Source organism: Opisthorchis viverrini, assembly GCF_000715545.1.
Source record: "Opisthorchis viverrini unplaced genomic scaffold opera_v5_61, whole genome shotgun sequence".
NCBI classification, from domain to species: domain Eukaryota; kingdom Metazoa; phylum Platyhelminthes; class Trematoda; order Opisthorchiida; family Opisthorchiidae; genus Opisthorchis; species Opisthorchis viverrini.
Genome location: NW_008751717.1, coordinates 1,830,362 through 1,851,216, shown reverse-complemented (window position 1 = coordinate 1,851,216; position 20,855 = coordinate 1,830,362). Strand labels below are relative to the sequence as shown.

Genomic DNA, 20,855 nt, shown 5'->3' with positions numbered 1-20,855 from the left:
ACGACCGACGTCAAGTTACCAGTAGTTTGGTCTCCTAATCAGGTTAGACAAGATATTGACAGTGCACACCTGAATTAATTGCAGTAAGCCATCGGCTTTCCTCCCGAGAGATTAAAGCAGTCTGTGATACAAATAAGCGCAATTCAACGCCTCTATGTGAACCTTTCTATATACATATCTTAGCAAATATACTGCGATATCTCGAATATCGTGCCAACTAAAACATGAGGCGGCCTATGTGCAGTGCATTCAGTTTGAGAATATCATAAACGTGGGGTTCAGTTGAGTCTCCCATGGAGACCAAATTGATTTGCAAATGAGTATAGTTGTCGGAATAATCTCATCCATTTAAGTTGAGTTTGAAGGCAACCGTTAGAGCCATGGACACATTTAGCACTTGAATGAGAGAAAGGAATTCCTTCAGTTTTATGCCGGTGGCAGATCAAAAAGCAGTTGGTCAGCGCTGTACTGTGTGGACTTGGGCATTCAGCAACTATGTCGCCTGGCTCAAAAAGCCCGCCAGATGGTGGGTGAGAAATCAACGACAAGGGCGTAATAAACAACTCTCAGGGGAGTAGCAACCATTCACGATTGGTTTGTAGCAGCGAAATCAAACAGAAAGGAGCTCAGACATAGTTAATCTTTAGTAGGATCGTTCCATCCCGTAACAAGCAGATCTTCGTTCGACGGATCAATTTTTATGTAATTAACAACAAGTACTTTGGATGTCTAGGATTTATTCAGGAATACTTACGGACAGATTAGCTTTGGGGCTAAAAGCTTCCACAAACACCACCAATTTTCCCACAGCAGTAAACTCTCTGAGACCAGAGAGTTTGCCATAATGATAATTTCGTTGAGACCAGGTAGCGAAAGGAAAAAAGAAGAAAGCGTTCAGCTGTAGCACCCTTCCGGTGCCTAGCTGTCATGCCACCCGAAGGAAGCACGAGGGCTGGGATACTACCAGGTTGCCCAAGCCAGGGGGAGTCGAGTGGCAGAGGTCGGATTCGAACCACGGACCTTCCGGTCAGTAAATTCGCGCTCTAACCACTTGGACCATCTCGCCCACGTAGCATCAGGTAGCACCTTAAACAGAATTGGGGATCAAGCAAGTGCACTATTTATAATGGAATTTTCTAAGACAACCTGATTAACTTCTCTTTGACGAGGTCGCAAAGAACCGAGCCACCATATAAGAAAAATTTTTGGTGGTTCCACAATCCTTCGTCTAGCTCCCCGTGATGTAGCCGCCTCCCAGAGAAAAACGAAGCTGTCGGTTTTCTCCAGTCCTGCATATGGTTGTATTAGCTCAGAGTTGCTAATGTGGAAATGAACTAGGTGGGAACGCGTGGGCTGGTTTTAACATCCACCTAACCAATATATCATATTTCTCTGTCACTAGTTAAGTTTTCTTGGTGAAGTGATAAACGAACTTAGAAGCGACATTATGCCATTCATATGGATCCAAGTTTTATCGTTATCATACTTTCCGAGTCTCACGCTTTGCGTACGGAGCGCACAAAGTACAAAAAGCCAGAAAAGGTTATTTCTCCAGAGGTGGTGGAACACGCTCCCATACATGCTAGCACTTGAATTGTCCGTGCAGCTTCGTGTTCGCGAGTCAATCAAAGTACACAAACCCATGCTGATCGGTAACACCAGTGCATAGTTTCAATCAGATAACGACTTTTTATCTCCAACTGTGTAAGTCCTTTATGGTTAAAAACCAGTCCAATAGCACAAATTCCAGAGGCCGCTTTACTGAGAAATTCAGATTACAGTCAAACGACCCAATTCAGCAAAACAACTTAGTTCAATTCACCTCTTACGAGGTAAAAAAAAAGAGGGTACGTATGGAAAGGCTGAGGCTCGAGAACATCATAAACGACAGATTCAGCTGGGTTTCAGATGAGTCTCGCGTCAAAACCAAACTGGTATACAGGTGAGTGTACTTTGCCAAGGACTCAAGCGATGAGTCAAACCAAACTGGTATACAGATGAGTGTACTTTGCCAAGGACTCAAGCTGTTTTTCTGATAACGACCACGTAGCTATTCACGACACTCGAAGACGAAGTAAGTAGCTCTCCCTAGGTGCTCTTCTAGGTGCCAAGAATGTTGCTAATATAGTTGATCGTTTGCCGCCTCATTCCTCAATGCCGTACAGTAACCGCGACCATTTAGAAAATGCACTATCTTACTGAAAGACATCAGAGAGCAACCAAGTCTCCTAGGATATGTGACTGGTAAACTGATTTTTCCGAAAAAATGGTGTCCTTGTTTGTCCCTATCTTGGTGGGCAGTTTTGAGTTTTGCAGTTCAACAACATGGTTCCAAACTGTATACAGACTGGTCACGGACGTCATACTGTTCTGTTATCACAGTGATCTGATTACTCACCTAAGAACAAATACCTACCTTGTTTTGCAGATTACTAACCAGTCACCGAACTCAGCGAAACGGGGCCTTCCGCTTCCGATTTCTACCGACGTCAATGAGGTGTTGACAAGTCCGAGCGAATGATTACCGGGCGTCCTTATCGTATTCAATGTAGGCCACAACGCCAGGCTCACAACAGTGGTTTGTGGCAATCATCGACACACACACAGTATGCTCTAACGGCATCAATCAATTGACGGTGAATCCAGTTTGAGCTCCAAAAGAGAAAGACGTCTTCCGGAAATTTTCACCGACTGGCTGTTGTTTTAGATCCCTTCTTCCTATTCATTCTTCGAAGCATAGATGCAACCATAAACTTCTTCTCTCAAGCACTGTAAACTGTGTGGCTACGTCTGTATGCTCAAAGTTCAGTTGACTGTTGATGGATTATTGCCATCAATAACAAATTATTGATCACAACAAGAAACTAGATCATTTGGTTGCGAGAGGAAGGAAAATCCTTCATATGTATAAAATGACACCCTGTGAAAATGTCATGTGATATGATTTCAGTTGGTGGATCTTCTCTTCTCTTGACCGGGTAGCGAGTACTGGAAAACTATCACTAAACTCAAATTCCCAGCTAACCTGGCAGTTCCTTTTGAATTCTGATTGAAGTTCAGCGATAAAGCTTAGTGCTAAATTGTATACCACACAATTGCTTTCGTCGCAGGTAGTAAAGCTGTATTCGAGCCATCCAAGCATCGTTTATTTGCGCAGGCCTCTACAGAAAAACATCTGGTTATTCGTGTCATGCCGGTTTATTATACGATGCGAGACCTGCTGAAGTTGGCAGCCACCTGGAGCAAACTAAAACCTTCGTTGTATGTGGATACTAACTCATATAAATGCACATAAATCCCACCCGAGTAAAAATACACCTTGGTAAAAGAAGTAACTTATTATTACCATTCATTAGCAAATACGAATGAAGCGGTTGCAGTTCATGGAACACGAAAATAACTATCTCATCCGCACAGAGTTTTTGAAAAGTGGACATTCTTAATCGCCCTCTTGAACATTAAGTATTAAACAATAGTAAACAAACACCGCAAAACGGTTCCGTAATTTTCGTGGTAGCTTCCACTTTTCATCGGAGGTGGGGGCGGAGCCTGCATATCAGAGCATATTCTACTTGCATGCTTCATCAGTAGTATGCAACATCACACACACACTAGTACAGAAACCCTACGTCTATTTCGCAATTTTATGTGTGGGAAGTGTAAATGATAACTGTGTGGTTATGTTGGCATAAATTTGCCAGTGCTGTCCAGGTGAAGGATTTTAGTAACGTGGAACCCGATGAAGCCTTAAATGTAATAACGACTAGGAGGCGTCTAGACCGCAGTAAAAATTGCGGTAATGAAGAATGAACAATCAGATGCGCGATTATCATCCGGAACATACTTTGGCGAGGGCACTTCTTCGATGGATACTGAAACGTGCACTTGGTTGTAATCTTCAATGGGGAAACAGGCGATCAACAAGAAGTGTCGCTGCTAGCATCTGCGCTTGAAGAGGGAAACATGCAACTGGCCGGCTGTTGTTCTGTTCGTTGAGCTGGGAAATTCGGTCACAAAGGCTTCATCAACTGAGATGATCAGACGTCGCCCACCCTCCCTCAGAGCGCTGATCAACGCGCACACACCGACGCACTACAATGCAACGCATTGATGATGTCACCTCGGATGGTGACGAAAGGTTTGCAAGTGTATTGCCCAGCTCTGCTATCGGAACAATAATCGCTTGTACAACCTGAGCTACGAGCATTCTCCTCGACTCAACTATCTGCAGCGCTTGTCAAGATGTGATAGAACTTCTCTACTTTGACCGGAACAAGACATTCCTACGCATCCGTAACTGAGGCACGTTTCACTGTATGGATATACTCAATCGGTATACTAGTACACCATTCCTATGGTCTAGTTCATTAATACAAGAGGCGTTTTTAACAATAAAACGTTTGTTTTTTATGTATACATAATAAAAATGGAAGCGTCAGGTTTTCTTGAATCTTCCATTATTTCTGCATAAAATAGTGTAGTCCATTCTAAAAGACGCTGTTGCAAGTAGTCTATGCAAAGTGACAGACTATGTCAAGTGAATTCGAGCAGGTCTGCCAGTGTTCCGTGAGGATTTAGCCAACAAGGAACATTCCAACCATCGTTTGAGGGTCAAGTGGTGAATCTGTCACAAACGAGGCCTTCCAAATACTGTTTCCTCGATGCCTGCAACACATGCAGCCAAAAGAGGCAGTGCCCTGCTTGATCAGAACTGTTAACTTGTGCCACGAGTTAAAAGTTTAGTCCCACGGCAGACAACCACCAGAAATCCCATTCATTCCGATAGTTGCTCATCCGTAACCCTATCCTCATGGGAAATACTATCGTATGAAAAGGTCAGTATGCTTTCCATGTCCGAAGTTTTAGATCCCAAATAGTTCATCTGGCATCTAAATACCAGCCAACAAGATTACGTGTCGCACCTTACCATAGGATCAAAGGGCCCTTGGTCACACTCGCGGATGGGAAGAATCAAGTAAGTGGTAACCATGAGGCACAAAGTGTTCAACAATAGAGTCAACTCAGACAAGTCCCACTGTAACAAAACGCAAACTGTTTGTGAAGACAAATGAGCTATGAGCTAATGTCAAATCCCCGTAGAATACCAGCCGCTGGATATGACAAAGCGATCGGACGCAACATTTTCTAACCACACTATCAAATCATCGTGGAATCGCATAAGATTTTAGATATAGCGACATGTCAAAAAACAGCTTGTTTTGATGAGAGCATAGATTAGGCTTTTTTGTTCATTTATCCACCAGTGTATTTTCGTGATAGTGAAGTTCAAGCGTCTCGTGAATCACTAATTTTGTTTTGGTGCTGGGGAAATTTTCAGTTCCCCGTTGAATGTTCTATTGGACGACCAACCGATCATGGAACAGAGTATAAGCTGCGCAATATGTATTTCAACAATCCTCCAACCTATTCTGAAGGCTCTCTATATAATGTTCAGTTTTGTTAAGGAAAGATTGTTCCAAAATGGGGGCATCCATTCTATACCTTTTACAGCTTAGGGCCTCCCAAAAACCCATTAACTTGTCCAACGACTACTTAAATGTCTTGGGAACAGTTACGCCTTAAATTCAGTTCTTGAATATGCACACAATGCAAACGGCAGAATGGGGTCCTTGGACGGGGATTGAACCCGCAACCTCTAGCTTAACGCCGGAGCGCTGTACCGAATAAGTCACCGCGGAGGTTGCTCTATGTCCTACATGTGCATTTGAGTCTGCCCATGTGACTTCTCATTCATTTTCAAAGCTTCCACATGGCAATTTCAATGCCTGTCAATAAAAATTAGTGTCCTGAGTAATGAATACCTTTCGTGTGTCCGCAAATCCACGCGTCTCATTCCGGCTACCTAGCTTCTACCGCGACACGCAGTGGGTTCGCATACACACTTACTTGAGGTTCAATATATAGGTGACTGCACTCAGCACTTGTAGACTAGCTGGTAGGTGTCGCGGATTGGTCGAACAGCTATCGTCTCTCGAGTATGATCGGATAACTGATGCAAATACTATGGAGATGTGTCAGTTTTAGACACCGCAGCGCAAGAAACAAGTGCATAATTTGTGTAGCTTCAGGACGACTGTCGGACAGTCTCCGTTAAGCGGAACGCAGGAAACTTGGGCACCGATTAGGTCGGTAGTAAGGGAGCCGAAGCGAAAGGATGTATCGAGTGGCCTGAACGTTTTTATTTGGTCAGAAACTGAGTAAACGTGTGTTTTGAAATCTGTACCGGCTTGTTTGATGAAAGCAAGTGCTCTATAATTTCGGTATCCTTTCTACCTATTGTGCGCGAATCTTACCAAACAAGAATTCATGGCAAATCCATTGATTCATTTCTCTTTTTTTTTCTAAAACCGGAGTAGCTTACTTAGATGGACGCCCCAAGTAAACATACACTGAAAATTGTCGGGCTTCGAAAGTCCATGATTCGTAATTCAGTCGAGGTTCTACGCTATAAACATCTCCTCCATCCATTTTGGACTTCATTAGGGCTACCCATCCCAAGAATCACTGGAACAATTGGTACTCCTGGTATTGTAGTTAACATATATAAGCGTTGTAAAGTTCCATATCGAGTAGCTGATCGGGATAGTTCGCCACTACACACAACATCCGTTTTCGCACATTTGTGGGTAAAACGGGTGCGATTCCAACATTCTGTAGACGTTGCAGTATCTGTTAAGCGGTGTGGAGAATAGCGATAAAATACGTGTTCATCGTAATGAAATAGCGTTTGACAAGGTGGTAACTTTCCCATACGTGTCGAATGGACTGGGACAGGAATTCATCAGTGGTGTCATGACCGTTATTTTGTATCAAGTCGTCAATTTGAGCAAGGGGTAATGATTACTTCACCTCCTCAAAGAGAAACTAGATGTTTGCATAAACGAAACTACTCACAAGGTTGCTGAAAACTCTTCGACAGCCCACCACCGGTTTCGCCCTTCTTGGGGCTCATCAGGTAGGCACAGTGCAGCACATTCACTCGTAGAACATCATAAACGAGAGATTCAGTTGGGTCTCTCGTGAAAACCAAATTGACTTGCAAATGAGTGTATTTCTCGAGAAACTACGTGTTGTTCTACAATGGAATCCAAGATTTAGCGAGAAAATAACCAGAGTCACACACAAGCGTAAACTCCAGCCAAACTAATCGAACTATACACATTAAAACAGCACAGTCGCCGAATCGAATGGTAGAAAATCGTATTAAACAAAGTAGCAGTGTTAATATTCCTTCTTTTCGACCTACCGGACTTTTGGCTTAGTTATTCTTAAAAAGATAATAGCACGGTGAGAAATTTCTGTGTCAGTCAGCCGGATTTCACTCTGAGCCTAAGCTAAGAATACTACAAACAACAGAAACTTTCTCCCAACCCATCACGTGGGTGAAGGTTCTTTGAGGGGACTGGAGATGAGTAGGCTAAATGTGGCGACATTTTGGGAAAACAAATGACGTTAGTAAAACTGAGGCATAGGGTAAGGCAGTAAACAATTTCTCAGCAAATGCAGCGTTCCACTCAAGGGGTACTGGTTGAGTTGTTGAATGAGAAATGTTTGAAATGACCGGGGAAGTTGTAACAATCCCGTCAGTATCCTTTATATTGTATGGACATCTGCGACAGATCTTCGGTTTAGACGATAAAGGTTTTTTGTACCTCAGACTGATCTGAATAGTTAGTGAAACCGGATAACCAGGCAGTGCACGCCAGCAATTATCGAGGATTACGAGGAACCTGGTCTCAGAACAAAATAATACATAGATATTCGGCAACGGGCAAGTCAACCCCCCCGAATCAGGAGCCCAGTATGACCCTATAGCGATTGCTTTATGAAATCACATTCTTCTTCGGAACAAAAGTTACGAATGGACGTACTTTAACGGTCTACTCACACTGGATGCTAAACACTATTAGTGCTCTTGTAATATGGAAACCTGGGGAAAAACAAAGTCCCCCGGCTCTTTGCTTTTCATTCAGCCAAATGCTTGCACACCAAACACTCATGGTAAAATTAAGTGCATAGCTAACTCCTTTCCTGAAAAATCACCGTTAGTGGTTCTTATCCGACACTTCCACGTGGCTTTTCTAAATTGGACGTGAATTCATAAACCGATTATGAGCACATAGAACTCGTCTTGGTTCGCAGCCACTCAGTGTCTAAAAGTTGTAATCTGGAGCAAGTTGCAAAGACAAAGGTCAAGCGCTAGCATTCAGCGTGCCATGCAGATTTGATTGGCGTTGTTGCGCTGTCCAATTTAGTCGCAGTAACAACCTAGACTGCGACTGCCCTCCAAGATTTGATTGGAGTTGTTGCGTTGTCCAATTTAGTCTCAGTAACAACCTAGACTGCGACTGCCCTCCTTCGCTAGAGATCTCATCGGTTTTGTGTAATTATGGCATTGAGTGCCATTGTCGATATGACACTTTTTTCTGTGATATCTAACGTTCGCATACCAACAAAAAAGCTACCGTGAAAAAAGACTTGTGTGCAGATGAGAGTGAGATTCGTCACATATTCTCGGTTCTGACAATGTCGTACAAGCTGCCTTCTCCCATAACAATCAGATGTGATGAAACCGACGGAGCGTGGAATTTCTCGGAAATTTTATCTTTTTGAATGCCGTTAGCGTGATTGGACAGCTAAAGCTAATGGACGGGTGCACAATCGAGTTCGTGGGAATCACGGTGATCATAATCGAATGCCTAACGGAGACCGAGGTGATCAACCACTTGACTGAATCAACGAAGATGCTACGGTGGTTCTGATGCACCTGTGTTGTGATGAACGGGTGTGTTCCAAAACCTTACTCTCCGGATGGTTACTCTTAGGAGGCTGGATATGATTTCTGAGGTGAACGGAAACGGTTGTTCGTGCATAGAATGGTGGAATGTGAATGACTGAGGATAAATTGTCCAGGTCGAGTGACATAAATAAACTAGACTTAGACGTAGAGCAGTACCATTATTTTAAGGTGTTTTAACCTGTTTTCTAGCCGCACTCAGCACGTCGGGAATAAAACCAGGCAATGGTTACACGAAATCACCGTAGTAGCAAGCATATCACTGTTGCAACAGCACCTATACACCATATGACACCCTAAGGAACGGGCATTTTACACCAAGAAGGTTGCCATCTTTTGATTAGTGAGCTTCTGGACAGTATCAGTGGAGAAAAAGATGGAAGGCTGTCCTTGTTTGCCAATGCTCCTTACCGCTGGTTGTTGTTTTAACTCCCCGCAGACGCTCGCGTCATCGCCATGCCGAACTACTAAGCTGACAAATAAACTTGTGGACCAGTCTAGCAGCCCCCCGAGTCGGAAATCGTAGCTGCACAGCACCAGCTGTCAGTAAGCACGCAGTAGGCTTAACAGTACCAGGCAAAAAAGCATGGTGTTAGCAAGCATTCATTCGCATACTTTGGAGTAGCAAACTTCCGGCATGTCATCATAAAACAGAATAGTTGAAAAGCAACGAGGATCCAGGACTTGTTATGAAACAAAAGTTGTCAAGTTGCTCTAGGAGATGTTCCGTTAACGACTTTACCTGACCAACTTTATTTTGCCTCGATTCTTGTTAGTTACACCCTCCTAACTTAAAGATAATCTATTTTAATGAAAAACAAATGCCATGGGATACAGAAGCGCACGATTACATGGTGTGAGCCCACGCTGGTACCCCATAAGGAGCGGCAGGTAATCATCGAACCTCGTCACCAGTCACTGACGGCGATGTGATCTTTTGGGATTCCGGGCCGGTTCGTTGATTACATGGTGTGAGCCCACGCTGGTATTCCATAAGGAGCGGCAGGCAATCATCAAACCTCGTCACCAGTCACTGACGGCGACGTGATCTTTTGGGATTCCGGGCCGGTTCGTTAATCGATTTAAACGTCAAGCGATTCCGGAAATCGGTACTACAAAGAAACGGTCTGTGATCGTCACACATTTGTAATAAACGATTTCCGTTATCCGCGGGCCTCGTAACCAATCCAAGACGACCGTTCACTTGAGCCTCAGCAGCGCTTAGTCTACAAACCTGAGCGTTCAAATTATCACCAAACACAACGGTGTCTGAGCATTAGTCCGTTGTAAAACAGCACTCAGAGCGTCACAGAAACTGTCTGACAGATTCAGAGCTACAGTCAGTTGGGACATAAACAGACACAATAAACAGGGCTTCAGTTTCTTGAGATCCTGTCTCACAGATCTTGCCAAATGAACCGCGCAGAGGCGACTGTCAACAAGTCTCCAATCCAGTCGAGACATTTCCCCTCGGTTACTCAATACAATATTCACCCCCAGCATATCCAGCTACGGCGGCTTCTGCGTCACCAAACTTGCGTAGACTGGACCTGGGCAGTCGATGGGACTTGCGCCCAATGCTCTTGTTTCTAATAGACGCCATACAGCAATTCAGAGGGAATCCAGCGTGCGAACAAGAGCCACTGATTTACCTGCTTGCTTCGGCGTGCTAACGCTAAAGGTAGCTAAGTAGATGGGCTTTCGGGGCTTGGAAGAAGACTTCGAACTGTTTAGGGTTTTTATCGAAGTCGGACAGAAAAGTTGCAGCTGAGAGCGATGCACGGCGAAGAAGACGGCTGGGGCTTGCAGATGGAGTAATCAAACTTGAGTTCGGTGGGTTAGGGGAGAGGAAACTTGAAAATGTAAAAAGGAAGGCGTCCAAAGTAGAGCGTTTTCGCTTACCCGCCCCGCTGATGCTGGATAGACACAACATGGGTAGCAAAGTAAGCTAAGAAACTGCAGAGGAGCCACAATCAGAACGATGTGGCGAGCACAGAGGATCTATTCCATCATGCGAGCCCACAGACTAGCTAGTTCAGAACTAAAGAATGGAAGACTAAGAACTCGCGAACCTACAGTTAGGAAACGGAAGAGCTTGCACGCAATGGGACCAGGGGAGAAACTTGTGGGGTGCTGTGCAGACCATCGTGGAAACTGATGAGCACCCATGGTACCTTCAGCAACCAATTAATCTGCAAACGAGTATTCACTGTAACGCACATAAAATTTGGTGTCTAAGTGTGAAATAACGTTGATGGAGGCCCATCTGATGAGCCTCGAGAAGGGCGAAAGCGGTAGAAGGCTGTGAAGCGTATCCATCGACCCGATGAGTCACAGGAAGTACAGAGTTGGGTTCGATGACAAAAGTCCACAACCAAGCGGCACTTGGATATCATAAAATTTCTTTTTGAAAATGGACAAGATAACATAACCTATCCGTGGAATGGGGAAAAATCTGAGAAATGAAAAAACGCAGGAGAACATTTGCGACACGTGTGTGAAGATCAGAAAGTTCACGGATAACAACGAATGCCTTCGGCTGGTAATCAGCGCACACGAAACTAATGATGAGTGGAACGCCTCCGATGGGAATCGGTGGGAGGAGTGTCCTGTGGTGAATAAAGGGATGGAAACGATCAGATGAGGCTGGAAAACACAACGTAGGCCAGAGTACAGTTTAAAAGGATAGCAAGACTATGTTGGAGATTCGCCCACTGCGCCAAGATGACTATTCAAGGACACTTATCAAGGAACCTCGGCAGTTTACAAACTTTACCTTCCCTTTCAATTGATATAATCATAACGATAGTTCCGTTTACCTAGGACTTCCGGTTGGGAATAGCTTAGGGTGCGAAAAAATAGCAAACTTCACTTACGCCACTAGGAAACAGCAGAAAGTGGATTAATGCTTCGTCGAGGTCGGCTTCAAAAGTAAGCACTACACGGCATCATCCACAGGGATACTATCATATTGTCTAGCCTGCAGGGAGGCAGAATAGCAAACTGTCTATGCTTATTCTTCGGAGAGATTCGATTCATCAGTAGCCTCAGCTGATTAACCAGCGACTTCCCAGGAGAGATCGTGAACTGGTTCACAGAGGTCAGACACACTTGCTACTATAAAAAAATCGAGGTGAACCGCGTATGGTATTGCGGCTCGGTAAGTCTAACATTGGAGCAGTTTGATTGAATGTGTAGAATGAGCAGTGCGGTTGTGGTTTTAAACCAGACGGAATCTATCAACAATAAAAATCACAATTTCGGGATTCTAATGACGAATTCTATATACAACTGACCCGTTTGCGTAACCGTACTCCTCTGATGAGCAGATACCGTTAACAATGAGTGAAAGTGATGTTGTTGGGAAACTAACTTGAGAAGTTGTTTCTGAAATGAGTAACTCGGTGGCAAGAATAGTGAGCTGAAAATTATTACTATTCTCCGTTTTTTCTTCTTCTGAGCGTGTCCAAAATATACAAACATAAGTTGGTGTTTCCTAACGTCGCCATACGGCAGTCCAGTCGAGGAATATAGCCCGAAACGGCTAGTGGATCTGAATTCTGCTGACTCAGTTGGTTATCCAGGCAAAAATGGATATTTGTAGTTCATTGATGCTGAGGTGCCTTGTACGTCTGTCATTATGGGTGGGGGTGTAAGTGAAATAGAATGGTGCAACTAACAGACGCTGATGGAATACTGATCGGCCACTATATAACATTCCGAAGGAAAACACTTTATCAGACATTTGCCAGCGTATTCCACTCAGCAGCAGATTACAATAAACGAAGACAAAGTAGTTGGTTGCACTCCTGCTGTGACAGGGCAATGCTGTGTGTCAAATGCGCTGTATATCGTGTGGTAGCGCCAAACTTAGATGAGGTTTTCAGCTAACCCCGGCTTTTACTACACACCTCCCACAATACTCTGAATACGAGTTCGTGGTATGCCATATCCACTCTTCAGAGACCATCGTGTGACTTCATCGATGAGTTCCAGTTCCGGTGGGCAGCAGTAAAACATTAGCTCCCCTGCAAAGAAAAATCGAACATCAACTACCACAGGACTAGGCATACGCCTCAAGTTGATCAGCATTCGAGAGGGGACAGCGACGAAGCGTCTCCAACTAAATGCTAATAAGCGCTATTTCTTATTCCGGCAGCCCACAAGCAAACAAATGCAAAATACATCGCTGCATTAAATCACCACCGACCGATGAAACAGACACGGTTAGATTACGAACGTTTAATATGGATTAAGTAGGAAAAGCGCCTGTTAACCTTAAATTGGGATGGGTAGATTATGCGGACTAAAACTAAAAGACTGATAAAATAGCTTACTCACTAGGGTTTGTACTATATACCACTGTCAAGTCAGGTTTATTTATAAAACGAGAGTGAAAACACTAGCAACTCGTATCATGGATTTCCGGACATACCTTAGTGCCGGGACCTCGCGTTATACGTACGGAACCGTCTTCGTCGACCTGGACAATTTGGCCGGCGCGACTATCCAACCGAGGGATAACCCATCGACCGGACCGCGTTTTTTCTAGGTCGCGAATGTCCAGAGCGCTTCCTAAGGGATCGACGCGTTCAGTGGCAGAGGGGAAATGAATCACTGATCACAATACCCATCAATGAATCTTAGTGTGTTCAGAAATAAAATGAAACTGATGACAGACTGCCCATACTGGGTGTGAGCCAGGATATCGACAATCAGAACTAGGTTAGCCGTGAATATCACTACCGTCAACGTGTCAGGAAATCGGCTTTTGTTGTGGGAAGAGTGAGGTAATGAGACCACTGTTACCTATGAACAAACTAACAAGCCGAACTGAGGGCATGGAAAGCCCGACAGGACTGTTTCAAACAAAACTGAGCTAATTCGGAACCCGATCAATTCCATATAAAATGTATTCACGTTTATATTCATCCATATTCAACAAAATCAAGAAGTGCGCGTAAAGTCTCGGGAAAATGTCAGTTTATTCCTGCTAGCTACATCATCGTTGATCACATGGCCAAAACGTCGAACTGCGTAAATGTACGAATCCAATAAACATACCGTTGGCAGTGTAAATTTTGAACAAATCTCCAATAGTCTTTTTCGACTTTGAACGTGCTGTGTAACGGTCGCCTTCCCTCGGTTTCCTCGAAGCGGAAGTCCGGAGTGATAGAGATCGATCTGTGGGAGGACGGCTAGTTCTTTTCGCAGGATGTTTTGTGTGATCTTTTGTCGATTTCCGATGTCTTTTTGACTGGGATACGTCTGAGAGACTCACAGAGAGTGAACTATTATTGGAGGAAATATCTGCGGGGGTGGCGAAATACGGTAATTATTTAGACTGTTTCATAGGGTCTTGTTAGGACTCCAGACCTCAGTCAAAGGATGCCAAACCGGTTAAAACATGCTTCAATTCGGAGTAATGTGGACTCGATGTATCCAGACCTACCAGGAAACATAAACGTGGTTTGGAAATGAATACAAAGCCACCCTATCGCTTGGTCAAGATACATCATTCACACCATCGTCATCGTCCAGCGGACTTCTGATAGTGCTACCTAGAATCGGTACAGCTTTAGACAGCCTCGACACTAGCGTCTTCCCTCATTGGACAAGTGGTCTACAGTAGAAAACACTTCAGATACTTAGTTCCGTCTCATGAAGCTTCTCTTAATAGTAGCGACCCTGGGAGGAATGACTTTCCAGAAGGGACCGGTTTCGGTCAACACCTTCAGCGCGACGAAAGAATCATTGCAGTTGATTCAAAGTCAATACTATATGACCCAACCAATAAGTGGAACGTTTTACCTAAACACAGGGAACATCCACCCTATCAGAAACGTTGCCCCTGACCAGAAGTTGGGCTTTATGGATGATGGTGGCGAGTGACGATGGTGCGCCCTAAGTTTTCGAGCACTATCAATGAGTGTAAAACACTGTAAGCACATCTACAATCATATGGAAGGATCACGGTGTTTATGTTGACCGGCCTCTGTCCAAAGTACGGGCGCTGATCCTGAAGTCTATAGTTTGCCATAATCCAAAGCAACTATTGGACTAACGTCATATTCCCTATAGGCGGAAACATGCAAAGATTTCCTGACATCCAGTGTGGAAGAAAGTGATAATACAATGGTGTTGCGCAGAATTTCAGATCCGAAGGAGTCTCTGAGGCAATTCCTGTAGGTGCTTACAATTGACTTCTTCCCAATAGAAATGACTTGGATTTTATCATAGTGACGATGGTCGCGGACGACTGGGGTGGTCCTCATGTGTTGTTTATTGCTGATGGGCGAGATGGCCCAAGTGGTTAGAGCGCGAATTTACTGACCGGAAGGTCCGTGGTTCGAATCCGGCCCCCGCCACTCGACTTCCTCTGTCTAGGCTTGGGCAACCTGGCAGTATTCCAGCCCTCGTGCTTCCTTCGGGTGGCATGACAGCTAGGCACCGGAAAGGTGTTACAGCTGAACGCTTTCTTTCTTTCTTTTCTTATTGCTGATAGTAAAAGATACGCTTCTTATCCAGCTTTCATTCAATCGACACCGAAAAGCACTGTACAGCTGTTTCATCCATGTCAATGCACCAGAACACGTCTACATGGACATCTGCGCGTGGCCTCCATATTGATTGTGGTTTGCCAACCACGCGCAGGCGTCCAGTGGCTCAACTGACGTTAACGGCAAATCTGATTCCGACTCCAACTACCCGGATTATTATTGGTGTTTAGAATTTGCAGAATATGCGTCGTGTGTTTGTATGTGTACGCGCGAAAAGCGACGGACATACCCTGATCATCATCATCACCATTGACAGCATGACATCAGTGTTCAACACCGATGCTTCACTACCGTACCAATTCATGGTTGTACGTGGGCTGGGATACTGCCAGGGCGCCCACACCTAGACAGGAGGACGATTAGGGTCCTCAACCAAAGCCTTTGGCTCAAAAGCCTAACCGCAAGGCAGCGGTGTTTGGCGGGAAATGCAAATGCATTACCATTTCTACGGAACAAGTCGCCACATGTTCCAACCCCCAACCTGGAGGGCCAGGAGACTGTGTTCGTCAGACCTCTAACCAATGACCGAGACTCTGTGAGTGTCGCGGCACACTCTCCAGTATAGCTCAATGGATCGCTGAGGTGCGCAAGCCGTCACACCACGGTAAGGTCCAGTCTTTTCGTGACGGGACATACCCTGAAAAGTCAGGCAACCGTTTAAAACAAACGAGAGATTCAGTTGGGTTTTAGGTGAGTCTCCCGCAAAACCAAATTTGTTTGCAAATGAGTGTATTTCGCTAAAACTCAGTCCGGTTTGTGACCGATCCTCCGAGAGCTACCCAATGAAGCCAGCAATTGATTGGGTTCCTAGGACTGACTACATCCTGCTACTCGTTTTTTTTCAAGAGCAAATGGAAAACTGAGAAAACATATACAACTATTAGCGCAAGTGCAATTACCTGAGGATTCTGCAAAATGATTGATTGCCTTATGACGAAGGCTAGACAAATCTTTACGTTTCACTGGCGTTCGCTGATTCGCCACGACAGACGCCGAAACGAACGTCGTGTGTGCATTGGATCCAGATGAACCACTAGAGACCACTGTAGAGGAAATCCAAGACGGTAGAAGAGATACAATCAACGCAGAAGAGACAAGGTTGAGTATACAGAGCCATTGTACCCAAAATTCAAAATGTAAGTACTGGTTACAGAGAGAAAATCCTGTGAACATGACAATAGGAGTTGAAAATGTCGTCGGGACACCATGCACCAGAATTAAGCCCCGGGTGGTCTACATTTAGACGATGTCACCTGATGAGCGGGTTGACGAACAACTGGGAACTAGTCAAGAAGCTCGTTTGCACTTAGCTAGGCTGCGTTAGTACATTATAAACCATACATCAAGGATACATAAGTTCCTGCTACTGCAGTATCTTCCATTGAGAAAGCAGGAACCAAAAGGGGCAATAGTATACATGCTGAACTGGGTTGTCATTACCATGTGGCTATATCGAATTGATACTTTTATTACTACTGAATAAGGAACCTAGACAGAAAGAAGCGCTACATCTTAGTATCCGCTTCACAGATGATGCAGCGGACCGCACTGTTTATCCACTTCGTTAGACAAAAGACAGCGCCTGGGGCATAAGTGTCCAATTTGTTTAACTGCTGTTGACAGCAACCGGTGCACGGATTTGTAACACGCATTTATCAACAACCTTTTTGGTTCAAATCTATCACCAAATAGGTCCGTTCATCTTACAGGCACTTGAAAGTACATTTAGGGCGCCCGGTGGCAAAGCCAGACAAAACAGTTGAGGAAGCTGGAGAGTTACCAGCATATGAAGACACTGCTAACGGGCCAGGGATAGTCCTTCACATCAGTCTTGCATTGTACACCTTTCGCTGGTGAGCGAAGAAATAACCACGCATGTGGGAGTGGCCTTGTCCACATAGGGATACGTTGCTCTCAAAAGCACAATACAGTGGGCGGTACGCAATCTGAGACGACCAAAATAAAGCCATCGGGGGGACAGCTTCATCCAACAAAATAAGGAAAATTATCGAGTTGACTATCATGGTTGTTCAGCCTTTCATACCAAATGATCGAAATTCGAATTAATTGACTTATCCAACAGCTTTCGACAGTGCTTCTGTTTTGCACTTTAAAATGACAAATTACATACACATAGCGGCACGTAGTTCACACAAATTCCAAATATTACTTGATGAGACTTGAACTATGCCACTGCGGAAAATTGGCCGCATGATTTCGACATTCAGGAATTCGGAAAATGATTTAGAAACCTGTTCCGTTCCAAAGCTGATTCACTCTAGTACACCTGGTCATTACACCTTGACGATTAACAAAGTAGACGACCTTAGCACTAACGGTGATTCCCAACAAGAATGAGATAGTTACAAACTTCTCGAATAGTCGACATGGATTTACTAAACCTTTCAAATTCGAATTTAAAGGATAAGTCTCGAAATCTCAATGCTGTTTATAAAAAGCGAAGGACGTCACGGTAAAACTAGAACTAATTGTGAAAAAAATATTCACAGGTATAAGTATCTTTCTTTCGCAGAATGCCAGTTTTATTTTACTCACTGGTTACAGTATCCTGTTCTTTGTGATGGTTCTGATGAAGCGCGTAAACAGGGGTGGGCATGGCCAAACCAAGTGGGGATTGGACAGGTGGAATGGTCTGTGAATGCAAACAAATGAAGAGGCGCAGGTGAATTAATTCAGAGTGGGCAAGGATTATTACAAATTGGGTGCGATCAAAAAAGAGGAGATTGGTCCTCTAGTACGTAAAATCTCCTAGAGATGGATTGTTTGCAATAAGAAATGTACGATTACTGACAAATTCAAATGGCAAGTAATATATATATATAACTATGTAGCAGGTATCAGGATAGTCATACGTTGTACGGACATGAAACGCTGATCTGGATAAATCTGAAAGGCCTCAAGATGACTTTCCTATTTCCCACAAAAAAGAACATCTCCTCGGAGTAAATGCCTAATGCTAATTTCCCCACTGGTGAGCTTCAAGACAGGAATCCACGTCGCGAGCGCAGGTTAACATAAAGACCAAGCCATTATCAAAAGGATAACGGAGAATCACACGTTAGAAAGACGGAATACGGTTGATCCGCCACGAAGAGACTGGATATTACCGTGATGAGCACATATAGACCCAGTGAGCTATACTGTAGGTTGTTAGTGTGATGGTCGCAATTTCTCATACCATGTTAGTCAATACGGTAGTTGAGCACCAGTATGTATTACTGGTATATTGCTGTCATTGGTGATGATGGTCATGGATAGAAGACAAAAACAATCTCCTGGCCTCCCAAGTGCGGCAACATGTCCACCAAGGTTTGCCCTGCGCTGGTAGTTTCACGACAATGATTGCTGCCTTGCGATGGGGATTTCGAGCCAAAGGCTTTGAGTGATAACTCAGAGTGTCCTCCTGTCTAGGTTTGGATGCCCGCACACACAAGGAATACAGAGAACTTCATGTCACACTGGTCGTCCCGTCCCTGTTCGCCTTATTTTCTGCACAAAACAAGTAGAGTAAGCAAAACAGACTACCACTGATACCTTTCATCCTTCTTGGATAGTATCTCTTGATTACCCTATCCCATTTAATGATAACCATAAGTACATCAGTCATGCACCCAAAGAATTGACGAAGAGCCTACCACCGCTAACGTCTGTCAATTCGCGACCGCTTGAGGCCCTTCTGCTCTGCTTTTATCGAGACCTTTAGTGTGAGAAATCTGATACAAATCGACCAGAAGGTCGCTCTGTTGGACACTCTTGAAACTCTGTCGGTCGATATTTTCTGCGTTTCCGAAACTCAAGTACAAGATCCATGTACGGCAGTCAAGTTTAAAGCATCCTCGTCATCTAGACGCTACCGATTACGAAATTCAGGCGAGTATGAGCCTCCTCCAGCGGGTTACGCCTGTCTTTATAGCTCTCATGTCCCGACTAAGGCTTCCTTACTCAGCTAAATTCCCGTAAAAAGTCACCTTTGTGTTGTTCGTTCACCAACCTGAATAAGGGCCCACACCAGTCGAAATAACACCCTTTCTTTAGTATCTGCATACGGTGGAAGATATATTCTGTCGAAATTATCTGGAAGTGGCCACTTCCACAAAGCGCAGAGTAAGAGAATTATCCTAGAAGACCGCTACCAAGTTCATTAAAGGTGCTATTTGGTGGCTTGGTCAGGTTGGACTGAGGACGTAATGACAACGGCGATCGTCTTTTGTAGCTTTGCACCTACCAGCAATTGTTCCTCAGTATTACAGGGCTTCAGATGCGGTGGAAGCCGTCGCGCTGCCTGACTTCCTCTACTGATGAACACACAGCCAATAACGCCAGTTCAGACCATGCTCGTGGTCCGTGTGAATTTTAGACAATCTTTCATCAGTAGGAAACAAGATAACAAACTCCGCATTTAGTCACCGGAGAGTTTTCGGACTTACAGGTTGAATCGTCTTGTCGAGCTGGTCAATGTAAAGTTGTGAAAGGCACATCGCCAACAGAAATCGATCGCAACTGAAGCAAAATAAGCAGTGCCACTCATGTGGCAGGAAGTCGGCAAGTGGTATTTCTGAAGGCTCACCAAACATGTATTATGCCTTTCTGTTTTGAAGGGCCATAGAGCGGCAGGGCCGACTAAGCTCTCATCAGCGCTTTGCAAAGACGGTGGTGAATCTCTATTTTGCATTGACCAGGTTATTTAAACTAATCTTTGAATAAGAATGTGTTCCAACTGAGGCTAGTCAACCATTCATTCAACCATTCTGGATTCAAAAAGGCGCCTAGAGGGAGTGTTCCAACAGCAGTGGTATACGCCTTGCTCCATTTGTAACACGGCTATTAAATTCAACAATTTTTAATGGGGGTGCCGTCTTGTAAGTAATGCCAATCTATGTTTGAAAGCTGCTCCATTCTTACTGGGAATCATCAGCAAGGGAGTTTCTAACCCGCGACCTCCCAGCCGGTTTGGTTTCAATAAGTAACCGTACGACAAAGAGCGGCTAATTAGTAGTCCGATTAACTCGCACCTACAAGATATAGAGCCACTCATTCTTCAACTACGGGATTCGCATCACATGGTCACAGGTGTCAACTGGCACCTCACCTTGGCTACTGCATGAACCGTAACTGAAGTGTGATATCAAGCATTATTTGCTAACCAGCGTCCGCTTCGACATCAGAAACGAATATCACTGAAGTTAAAGGTCAGAGTCTACAAAACGACACTGAAAGCGGTCTTACTTAACAGCTGTGGAACTTGGCCCGTTAGATCTGACGACCTCAAACGCCTTCAGATAGTTTATCACCGCTGTCTACATAGTATAACAGGCGGTAACTGTCTGCAGGATGTACGTAACGAAAGTCAGTAGGTAAGCGCTCGGTGGTGTTAGATTCGTTCGAGCGGCATAAAAAACTTATAAAGTTAAGGTTGATTGGACCATCGTCTACTAAAGAAGACTATGCCCCCCCCC

General features: G+C 44.4%; 3 protein-coding genes across 3 annotated transcripts in view; 1 reads left to right on the top strand and 2 right to left on the bottom strand.

The window, feature by feature from the left end:
• T265_13376 (hypothetical protein) overlaps positions 1 to 2,917 on the top strand; it is a gene marked incomplete at both ends in the record, with an annotated part of 50,653 nt that extends 47,736 nt beyond the window's left edge. The window contains one exon of the mRNA XM_009168610.1: positions 2,429 to 2,917. Within this exon, the coding sequence (XP_009166874.1) occupies positions 2,429 to 2,521 (93 nt within the window). The remainder of the gene's footprint in view (positions 1 to 2,428) is intronic.
• On the bottom strand, positions 961 to 9,812 carry T265_03993 (hypothetical protein; the record flags this gene model as incomplete). The annotated part of the gene is made up of 4 exons (XM_009168600.1): positions 961 to 1,086; positions 4,928 to 5,052; positions 6,916 to 7,084; positions 9,723 to 9,812. The coding sequence occupies 4 exons, from the start codon at positions 9,810 to 9,812 to the stop codon at positions 961 to 963; spliced, it is 510 nt and encodes a 169-aa protein (XP_009166864.1).
• Positions 9,813 to 11,179: 1,367 nt separating this feature from the next.
• Positions 11,180 to 20,855, bottom strand: part of T265_03991 (hypothetical protein) — a gene marked incomplete at both ends in the record, with an annotated part of 30,873 nt that continues 21,197 nt past the window's right edge. Inside the window, 5 exons of the mRNA XM_009168598.1 lie at positions 11,180 to 11,427; positions 13,254 to 13,393; positions 13,883 to 14,128; positions 16,278 to 16,421; positions 17,935 to 18,031. Coding sequence (XP_009166862.1) covers positions 11,380 to 11,427; positions 13,254 to 13,393; positions 13,883 to 14,128; positions 16,278 to 16,421; positions 17,935 to 18,031 — 675 coding nt within the window. The remainder of the gene's footprint in view (positions 11,428 to 13,253; positions 13,394 to 13,882; positions 14,129 to 16,277; positions 16,422 to 17,934; positions 18,032 to 20,855) is intronic.